Raw genomic sequence first — 10,795 nt, forward strand, 5'->3', positions numbered from 1 at the left:
TGGTAATTTGGTATCAGAAATTTCAATCACAATTCAGCAGCAGTACAAAGTACAAGGGTCATCAGAGTATAACAAGTCCTACAGACCTGTAAAATAAGAACACAAAGCATCTCTTGTGTTTGACGTGCTATTAGCACAAACATTATCACAGTCAGGTCCCACACTGTCCTCTTGAACACTGGTGTGTTCATCGTAGTCCTCCCTGTTGTCCTCACAGAAATTGTGAAGCACGCAACACGCTGAAATGACATTGTTGATGTTGTCGATGTGACAATCGTATCTCTTCATGAGGCACCGCCATCGTCCCTTCAGACGACAGAACGCCGTCTCCGCAGTCATGCGTGCCCGGCTGAGACGGTAGTTGAAGGCGAGCTGGGCAGGGGTACTTTGCTGGTTCTCAGGGTACGGCTTCATCAACCATGGCAGAAGAGGATAGGCGGCATCTCCTAGCATCACCACTGGCACGTTCACTCCTTGAAAGCGCTCGGTGATGTCAGGGAACAGTGTACCACTCTGACCACGCTCAAACAATGATGAATTGCCAAACACTCTGGCGTCATGGACTTTGCCGGGCCAACCCACATTGATATCCCAGAACCGCAGTCTGTGGTCTACCACACCTTGAAGGATGATTGAGTAAAAACCTTTGCTGTTATAGTAGTCTGAAGAGCTGTTAGGCGGGGCTGAGATCCCTATATGTGTACAACCGATAGCCCCTCCACATTGTGGGAACCCCCACCGCTCTTGGAAACCGTGAATAATGTCCTTCAAGTCGGGCTCAGAGGGTATTCTGATGTACAGGGGCTGCATCTTGGTAACAATGACCACAGCAACATGATTGGCTATGGTCACTGCAGTAGAATGACCAATTCCAAATAAATGGGAGATGGTCCTGAAGTCCACATTTGTTGCCAGTCTCCAGATGCAAATCCCCACACGTTGCTCCACGGGCACTGGTTTTCTGAATGTGGTTGACTGTCTTTTAACGTGTGGTCTGAGGATGTGGCACAAGTGCTGGAATGTGGTCTTTCTCATTCTGAAATTTGACTGCCACTCATAATCCGTCCAGTTGGTGACGACATGCTCCCACCACATTCCACATCTCTGGCGAATCCAAGTGGTCCTGAGGAAAAAAGGACAACATGGTGAAAATACAGTAGAAATGTATGAGAAAAAAAGTAAATAGATTTTGAAAATAACGATGCATTTTGCAAAAAAAAAAAAACTCACCACAAGTTATTTCCCGAGCTCTGGGAAACAATCCACACTGTGGCCTATAGGCTACTGTGATGTTTACCAACGTTACCTACACCAGTTAGGGCTTGTGCGCTACTGCTAACTACACTACGTATTTTGGGGAGCTCTTTGATTTTACATAGACAGGTCAAACCCGAATTAAAAAAAAGTAGAGCATTATTAGGCCTACCTGATAAATACATCAAAACGTGAGGCTGCCTGTGAGGGTCCGAATCCTCATCCACAACAACGACACGTAACCCATCACATAACGTACGAATGAGCTCAGTAGTTCACATACACACACTTAAAAAAGTACTGGCAGGGTACAGGTGTTGATTCATACGACCATCTTTGGCTTAACAACTAGTGTGGTTCTTACCTTCTTGAACGGGAATTGTAGTCCGCAAGTAACGCTACGAAGGCCGCCCTCGACTCCTGCTGCCTCCGTAAAAACGCTCTTACGCGTGCAGCGCGATTAACTGCGAATCTCCGCCTCGCGTAATCGAAGAACCCGGCAGTGAGAGAGGGCTGTATCTGAGCAGAACGGCTCCAAGTCAGCAACCAAGTCAGCAACGCGCCCGTCGTGTTCTCTGTGTTGATCTCCATTGTTGTTGTTCTGGTAGCGTTGACGCTTGGTGATGACGTTTTACGACGTGACAACGGGCACCCGTACGATATTTTCTTTCGCCTCTGATTGGTTAGAATGGCTCTCCTCCGATTGGTTATGGTTAGGGTTTGGGTTAACCCGAACCATAACCATAACCTCCCGCAAACAGCTAGGACTAATCGAAACACAACCTGAAGGAGAGCTTTCTAACCAATCAGAGGCGAGAATCCCTGTCGCATTGACTCTTATTTCAGTAACAGTGATAACATGGCAGCATATATTACTAGGTTAACGATCATACAATATATATTAACAATTCTAAAACAAAACAAAAACGTTTTTGGGATAACTGGCCTTTAAATAGTAATTTTGTACAATGTATTTCATTTAAACATTATGAAAAAGTTTGGGGTCGAAGACAATCATTTATTATACAATCATTGGAACATGGGCTTTCTAGGCTTGTGTGAATTAAGAATGCATATACAATATTTATACTTTGCCCAAAAATGAGATCAGATGCAAGTTTTACGTCCAATACAATTATTGATCTTGTTGTGTAAGCGGTTTTTGAAAGTTACACACACGCATTCAAAATGTGGTGGCAGATCAGAAGGAAAATGGGGTTAGCCTACAGTCAGCTATTACCTTCACCATCATCTTAAACAAAGTATCCCAGCAGATATCAGCTGCAATAAGTATGACTAATAAAAATAAAGTGGCTTTGAAACATGTTAATGATATGTAACATTTGGTGAGAAGGAAACTGGTAGCCATATATGTCAGCTTTTGCTGACATCAAGAGATCTAAAAGTGAAACGTCGTTGAAAATGTTATGAGAATCAGAATAGGTGGTGTCACTTTCTAAGCACAAAAAGACATGGTCATGGCAACTAGAATCTGGCTGCATGTGTTTTCTGAAGAACACACCGCCCAAAGGCCAGTCACAAGCCAGCCTGCATCAGAAGACGTATCGAAATAAGAAAATCTCCACAGCATGTGAGAAGTTACCCTACTTCCCCCAAAACCACCATATTTGGAAGGTTTCCGTGGAAAAAGGCTAAACATGATTCAAACTGAAACCACAAGATCAGGTTGAAATTAAGGGGAAGGTTAAAGATGAGGGCAGTGGTAAATATTTGGCAAAACACAAGACAATGCTGGGCAGACGCAACAAAATCAATTATTAGCTTGACTTTAATAGAACACCATCACACAAAAAAAAATTCACAATAGGGAAATTAATAGTCAAACGGGCTTGAAGACAACAAACCGATTTAGGCATTAAAACAGGTAGCCAATTCGGGAATTTCCAATAACCAATAAATAAGAAAAAAAATAAACTGAAAATAGATTTTAATCAACTCTCCAGTCTAACTTCCGTTTAAAATCTCAAACGAGAGAAACTGCACATCTAGAGGAGGGAGCAGGGGTTTGGCAATATGGCAGCCAGGTGGCGAGCAGCGCTGAATGGCCTGGGAGCCAGAGGTCAGATGTAGATGGGGTGGTACTGTTGGGGGGTCAGTTTTTTCCTGCAGGTAGGGCAAGTATGTGAGCGGGCCAGCGAGTCCCGGATGCACTGGCTGCAAAAGACATGGCCGCACTTGGTAGACACCACCAGCCTGCCAGTGTCCACGATCTGAGAGAGAGAGAGAGAGAGAGAGAGAGAGAGAGAGAGAGAGAGAGAGAGAGAGAGAGAGAGAGAGAGAGAGAGAGAGAGAGAGAGAGAGAGAGAGAGAGAGAGAGAGAGAGAGAGAGAGAGAGAGAGAGAGAGAGAGAGAGAGAGAGAGAGAGAAATTTATGATTTCATTTGATAATAATTTCTACTTTTTAATAAGGGTCTTATTGGTCTGGCTTAAACAGTATGGTTCTTCATCATTACAAGTAAGGGTTAGTATAAGCAAGAAAGGTACTTTATCTACAACGAGAAATTCAGACCTATCCTATTTACCGATTTGGACCAGACTTTATGAATGCACTGCAGGTCAAAAAGGTGAAATGTGTTTCCTCTCCTCACGCAGAGCCCTACCTCTGTGTACGAGTCCATACACACCGGACAGCTGATGGTCCCGGGAGTTGCCCTGGACACCAAACGGATACGGCAGTTAGAACTGTAGAGACTTAAAGATGACTTCACCAGACCTTATTTCTTCTCAATGTCATGCCTGACCTCTGACCACGGCAATAGACAACACAACGTCAATATCATCCCACGATCACGGATCAACTCAAACACACTCCATACACCTTATTCAACTGGTGGCCATATTGCTTAGTGAGGTGGGGAAAGCTAGAATCTTTTGGAAACCATGACGATGCATTGTTTTAGTTTGTTCTGAATTCAATGACTTAACCAGGGTAACATTTGGAACACATTTACATTTATTTGTCATCTTTCACCCAAGATTTACCTAGCCTATCCCACAAACCAATATGGCTGCTAGGTGAACGAGGCCATCCCATCTAGTTCCCTCAGGGGTTTAAGCAGTGCCCTGGAACTGGAGCTGGGTCTTTGCTACCTGGCTTGACTGCTGGCCTGCAGGGTGGACAGCAGAGCGGCGTTCAGCAGAGTCCGCACATCCTCCTCCTCATCACTGCTGACCACGTAGCTCTCGGCAGTCCCCTCCGTGCCCTCAGGCCCTGGGGGGGGGGGAGACGCAAAGGAGGGTTGGATGAATGCGTGTAGGGAGAGCAGAGAGAGAGAGACATCAGGAGACACAAAGGGGAAGACCAAGATAGTCATTGAGAGGGGGAGGAATACAGTGAGGGATAAATGCATATTGTTAAAAAATATATATTAAAATACTTTGGCACCAATTCATAATGTGCCATACGACTTTGTAATTGGCAGTTCAATATCCTATTTGCCCTTTCATAAATAAATGTCTCACCTTCATCAACCAGCTGGTATCCGTTTCAGCAACAGGAAGACATGGAAAAGCAAAAACAGTCACAAACAGAAGAATAGCAATGCTTCTATGCAACAAATGAATTCCCAATCCTGTATTTCCATTTCTATATATTATATGACAGCATATTGAGATGACAGACTAGCACACAAGTCTCATGCACATGGACCTGGTGCATCCCCCCCCCCCCATGACCTGAGTTTCTACAGCGGTCCAAAGACATTTTACTCACCACAACAGAGTCGCTGTTGGTGAGATCTACTACGGCCGCCAGCTCCGTTCCTTCACACGTAAGATCTACTACGTCTTCTTCCCCTATGGGGACACACACACACACACACACACACACACACACACACACACACACACACACACACACACACACACACACACACACACACACACACACACACACACACACACACACACTTAGAGTGTATTCCATAGTAACCAGGAGTTTAGCCACACAAATGTACCCACCGGCTAACATGTTTTCCGATACGTTGATGGTTTCTGTGTGTGTGAAAGGCAGAACAGGCTGCAGGCTAGCAGAGCTAGTGCTAGAATCGCTGCCGATGGTATCTCCGCTGGAGTTGGGGTCTCTGGTGTTCGGGTTACTGCTGCTTGCAGACCTGGTGTTGGCGGTTCTGCTGTTCTTAGCGCTGCATCCAGAGCACTGTGGGCACGTTGCCTTTCTTCTCTTTGGAATCTGAAAGCAGAACAGTACGGTTGGCTCGTCGTTAACGTGTGAATGTCCGGTGATGTACCTCTGGTACAGCTGCTCCCCATAGCAGCTCTACTCATATGGATGCCGTTGATACAAATGTCTGAACATTTAAAGAATCAGCATCTTGTAAAAGCAATCATCTTGAAAAACAATTGTATATAATGTACAATATGCAAACATAACTTCAATTGAAAATTTGCACCAGTAAAAGATTAATACTTAAGTGAAGGAGTGCAGAGTCAGTGTTGGAACAGACAAAAAGTAAGCATAACCAAACCATACAGGAACGAGTGGGAAAGGGACCCCAATTTTACTGGATGGCTGAAAACCTGTTGCAGGCTTTGAAAGTAAAGCCTCATATCTCCAACATACAGATGGTGCTGAGAAACCCGTTTAAAATAATCCTGCCATGTCTAACAAACACCATAAGAAAACTGAATGTCTGGCCCGGTGCAAAGGTCAACAGAAACCCTGACCGTCTGGTGGATGATAGTAAGCAGCAGAACCAACCTTGGGTCGGGACTTTTACTGGGTCGCGGCGCATGTGGTACCAGGTCTCAAAGAAAGAATATTTTCGTTTTATTGCCGCCTTGAAAAGTAACTCCTCTTTCCAATCCAAATCATTGATTAAGCGAGCTTGTTCAGAAGAGGGGCACGGTAACCCATCATATTCCTGCCACAACACATCTGCATTCATTTTTTTGTCGTGGTCCTGACTGTCTCCCTCTTTTGGACTCATTCTTGAAACTTCACAAGCCCTGGCCTTGGACTCGACAACGGTTGTCTTGACTACAGCTCTGCAATAAAGTAATGCCCATGATGCCACGGAGGCGAATCAGCCGCTTTGTATCAGCCACTCAACGGGCTATCGCCCGGTGTAACAAAACTAATGACCCCATCTGGGCCTAGTTTCACAATAACGATGGATCCACACTCAACCTTCGTAAAACATTTAGCGTCTCCCGCCTCCTTACCATTGCAAGGATTTAACCAGACATTATAAATATATATATATATTTTTTTTTTTAATCGTGCTTAATGTGTTCCAGTGGGATGCCCTTCAGATTTTTTTTTCCCACTGACCAGTGGCTTGTCCTCCACAATGCAATTAAATCAGATCAATATCAATGAAACTCAAAGCTTACACCACACAACACAAGGTACCTGGGTATAAAATGTGATGCAGCGGGCAAAATTACACAGTCCACCCTGAAACATTTTCATGTGAGCCAAGGATTGGTATATTGAATTGGAAACATTTCGTCTTGATGTAGGCTAGGCTAAGGCCCAACTCCTTTTTAGACATTCAAATGTGCAACGTGAAGGGTATTCAAAATCAGCTCAGAGTAAAAGAGTGAGGGACACAAGCCTATTTGAGGATTTAACAGGCTATGTGAAACTTGTTATTTTTGCAGATTGTAGATTCTGAACAAACTAGAACTCATGTACTTATAGTTCACAATTAAAGCCTTTAGTTTACTGAACAGTTATGTTTTTCTTTTCAATGCAAGGCAATTCTCTATTTAAGTCAGTACCGATAGACGGATAGATATATCTGAAATAACACATTTATGCCCATAAGTTCTCTTGGTTATGACTTTTCTGACATTAGCCTGACATCACCAAACCAATTCGCCGACCCGGGCCAGGTCTGCTGGAAGTCTGTCCGAACGGGAGGGATGCAAGAGTCATACGCCAGCGTGCATAACACATGAGCTCGCAGATTATTATAACAATACAACACGAGTACAACAATGCAATGCTCGGTCCGGGACACCTAAAAGGGACTAGACTATTTTACACATCTAAGTGGCCTTGACAAGTTTACATCGAAATACCTTAAACCAGTTTACACCCAAAAAGCTCAAACCAGTACACCTACAGTGCTGCTCATGATGCCCGAATCGTCCACATCCATTCCTCAGATTCCCCCGCCGCCAGGTTCACTCTGGTTTGTGGAAGGGAGACTGGGGACCGAAAGAGAACATGGAAGGAAAGTGAAACAACAACACCACCAGCAGTGACTTCACTTTTGAGTTCCTCTTGTTCGTCGCCGGTTCTTTGTTATCCTTAGCTTTGCCAAGTGCAGCGTTAGCTGGCTAATGGCACTAGCAACACATCAGAAACGTCACATAACACCATAAGGCGATACGTGACTAAACCTTACAGGTTGGAGTACTGTTGTGCCCTCCATATGTATGACATACACCATGGTGGCGTGTGTAAATAACATGTATAACATGTTTTACCTGCTGGTCTGTTGTTAGCCCCCTGCTAGGTGTAGTCTCTTAGTTTCTCTTTGTTTTTCGTAAGCAATCACCTCACGTATTACTTATTCACACTAGGTATACGACGCACAGTTTTGAATGTGGTACACTGCTCTCAGGTGCCAACGAGAATGTTCTATAAAACACGTCAAAAGCAGCGTATTCTCGCAAACCTCGACCAGTTACACGCGAGTTCTGCGCACGGGTTCTGCGCACTGTTAGCGCCAGTCGAAATGGCTCCTGCTATATATGCCCTCTAGTGGGCGTAGACAGAAGAGCCTTCGTTCTGTCCTCTGATAGGTCCTGTCTCGGTGTAGTTGTTCGTACTACATGTAGGTGGATTTTTAGTATTTTCAGAAAGGTGGCATAGAAAAAATCGGCTATAATGTTACATCAAAATTTATTTATAAAGCTGATATTCACATTTGTAGACGTTAATAAGAAAAGCAACACAACCATTATTATTTTTTAAATTAATAATTCATAGTCGTTTCAGTTCAATACTGTAACACTAGGCCTATCCTTTGTATCAGGGTTTCCTCAATTTGTTTACATACCATTTTTAGATGGTAGGTTTATTTTACGTTGCCATGGCACATTCTCAAAGTTGTATATAAAAACAATAGGGAAGTAAGTAGAATAAAAAATAAAAAAGCATTCCAACCATTATCATCGTTTTATTCAACCATTTTAGTGGAAGTAGTGTAATACATAAGGTTTGACAGTGGGGGACATTCTTAACATTCCTAAAAGTAGGGAAAGCAAAACCAAAGGTACATATTGAACAGTAGCCTACTTCCAGTAAAAGAAAATCTGAAAAAAAGACAAGGCATTTCTCTGAATATTAACACTAAAATAGGTGACTTTAAAAACTACCCTTGACAATATTCTTTAGGCGCAAGACTGCGGCAAGAGCTGCATATATACAAGTGCATCTCAATAAATAAGATTATTGTGGAAAAGTTTGTTAATTTCAATAATTCAATTTAAAAAGTGAAACTCATATATTATATAGATTCATTAGACCCAAAGTGAAATATTTCAAGACTTTATTTGTTTGATTGTGATGATTATGGCTTACAGCTCATGAAAACCCACAATTTTGTATCTCAGACCATTATAAAATGTCAAACTTGTTTGACTTATTTTACCATCAGTGGTAAACTTCCTCCCTACATCTCCTCCCTATTACAGTGGGATCTTGGTTCCTACCAAACCAGATCCAACCACTGGCTCACTCTCAGGGTTCCTGGTGTGCGCTCAGATCTCGGTAAAACTGCCGTCCTCTTTGATGCCCCTAGCACTCGGAACGCTCTGCAACAAACACTAAAGTTAGAGGTGCTCCCATCTGTCTGTCTGTAAACACTTGGTGTTAAAACTGCTCATCAAATTGCAACTGTTTTTAGTTCATCGATTTATTTATATATATATTATATATATATATATATATATTTTTTTTTTTTAATGTTGCTCATGTTATTTGTCATTTGTTTCTTATTTTATTTTTGCATGTCCTCTGATGTAAACTCGTCGACATAGTAAATGAGGGAAACCTCAATGCCCTACGAGTATGAATAAATGTTTGAAATGAAATGAAAACATGCACTCAGTATGTGGCTTGCATGGGCACCTTTTGCATCAATGGCTGCATCAATGCGGTGAGGCATGGAGTCGATGTGGAGGCTGTGGCCACGAGGAGGAGGAAGCCCCGATGGCTTCGGTAGCAGCCTTCAGCTCAGTTGAGTCTCGTGTCTCAGCTTCCTATTGACAACACCCCATACATTTTCTATGGGGTTCAGAGTTTGCTGACCAATCAAGCACAGTAATCCCATGATCATTAAACTAGGTATTGCTAGCCTGAAGCAACGAAGCCTGAAGTGCTCTGAAATGCGTTGACTTTGGACTTGATAAAGCACAGTGGACCAACACCAGCAGATGACACGGCTCCCCAGTCATCACCGACTGTGGAAACGTCACACTGGACGTTCAAGCACTTTGTGCGTGGCGGCTCTTGAGGCCTCCTGCCTCAGTCCACTCCTTGTGAAGCTCCCCCAAATTGTTAAATTGCCTCTGCTTGACAATCGCCTCAGGGCTGCGGTTATCCCTGTTGCTTGTGCACCTTTTCCTCCCACACAACTCTCTATGAATATGCAGCACGGTGAACAGCCATCTTCTTCAGCTAAACCTTTTGAGGCTTACCCTCAATGTCAATGACAGTCTCTGCACAACTCAGGTCAGGTCAGCAGTATCAGACTGAGTGCTCATTTTAAAGGCTCAGGAAACCGCAGTGTTTTGAGTTAGTTAGCTGATTTAAGTGTGACACCTTGAGTCTACAATATTTAACTTTTTCACAATATTCTAATTTCTTGTGATTCACCTGTATGTATATATGCATCTCATCTCACTCTATATATACATACATACACATATAATAACAGGACAAGCCAGGTCTGTATATTGTATAAGGATGACTTATACAAAGAACGACCAAGTTAACATTGACATAACAATGTCTTGTCTATGTCCGCTTATCCACTAGATAAGCACTCCAATGTTGCTTGGTTGGGAGTCAAGCACAATCACCACAAAAATCATCTCTTATATAGCATATAAATTGGTTATCAGACAGTGAAAATGGTAAGTGTCTTATTTACTGTAGCGGGATAACCTGTGAACTTGATTGTCCAAAAGGAGCTATACCTGAAGATAGAGATTGATAAATATGTTTGACCAAACCGATCCTGATGTATGACGACATGACATTGAAGAAACCAGAAGCATAGGTTTTAAAGTTCCTTCTTTATTTCTGATGAACAAACAATGACCAAAATGCCACAAACACTTTAAATAAATGTACAATATTTAATTAGGGATGATGTGATTTGGTAAGGCTCTTGTCATCCATCACCCTCATTACAGAGTAACCAAATAAAATCTCAGAAACAGCCCCGCAAAGATACTGCTACTCTACAAAACGATTAGCTCAAATCTGCTCAGCTCAATCAATCAGAAACCATACTTGCATAGCCCCTTTCTGGGGCTGGCA

General features: G+C 42.9%; 1 protein-coding gene across 1 annotated transcript; it reads right to left on the bottom strand.

Annotated features, from left to right (window-relative positions):
- Positions 1–3,025: 3,025 nt before the first annotated feature.
- Positions 3,026–7,952, bottom strand: rnf4 (ring finger protein 4). Its single transcript, XM_084469450.1, has 8 exons — positions 7,732–7,952; positions 7,365–7,449; positions 5,236–5,464; positions 4,988–5,070; positions 4,738–4,750; positions 4,366–4,486; positions 3,876–3,927; positions 3,026–3,485 (listed from the first exon to the last, which is right to left on the bottom strand). Exons 2-8 carry the CDS (start codon positions 7,398–7,400, stop codon positions 3,336–3,338), a joined length of 684 nt encoding a protein of 227 aa, XP_084325576.1. The 5' UTR covers positions 7,401–7,449; positions 7,732–7,952; the 3' UTR covers positions 3,026–3,335.
- Positions 7,953–10,795: the final 2,843 nt, after the last annotated feature.

Source organism: Micromesistius poutassou, assembly GCF_964030765.1.
Source record: "Micromesistius poutassou genome assembly, chromosome: 6".
In the NCBI taxonomy this organism is placed as follows: domain Eukaryota; kingdom Metazoa; phylum Chordata; class Actinopteri; order Gadiformes; family Gadidae; genus Micromesistius; species Micromesistius poutassou.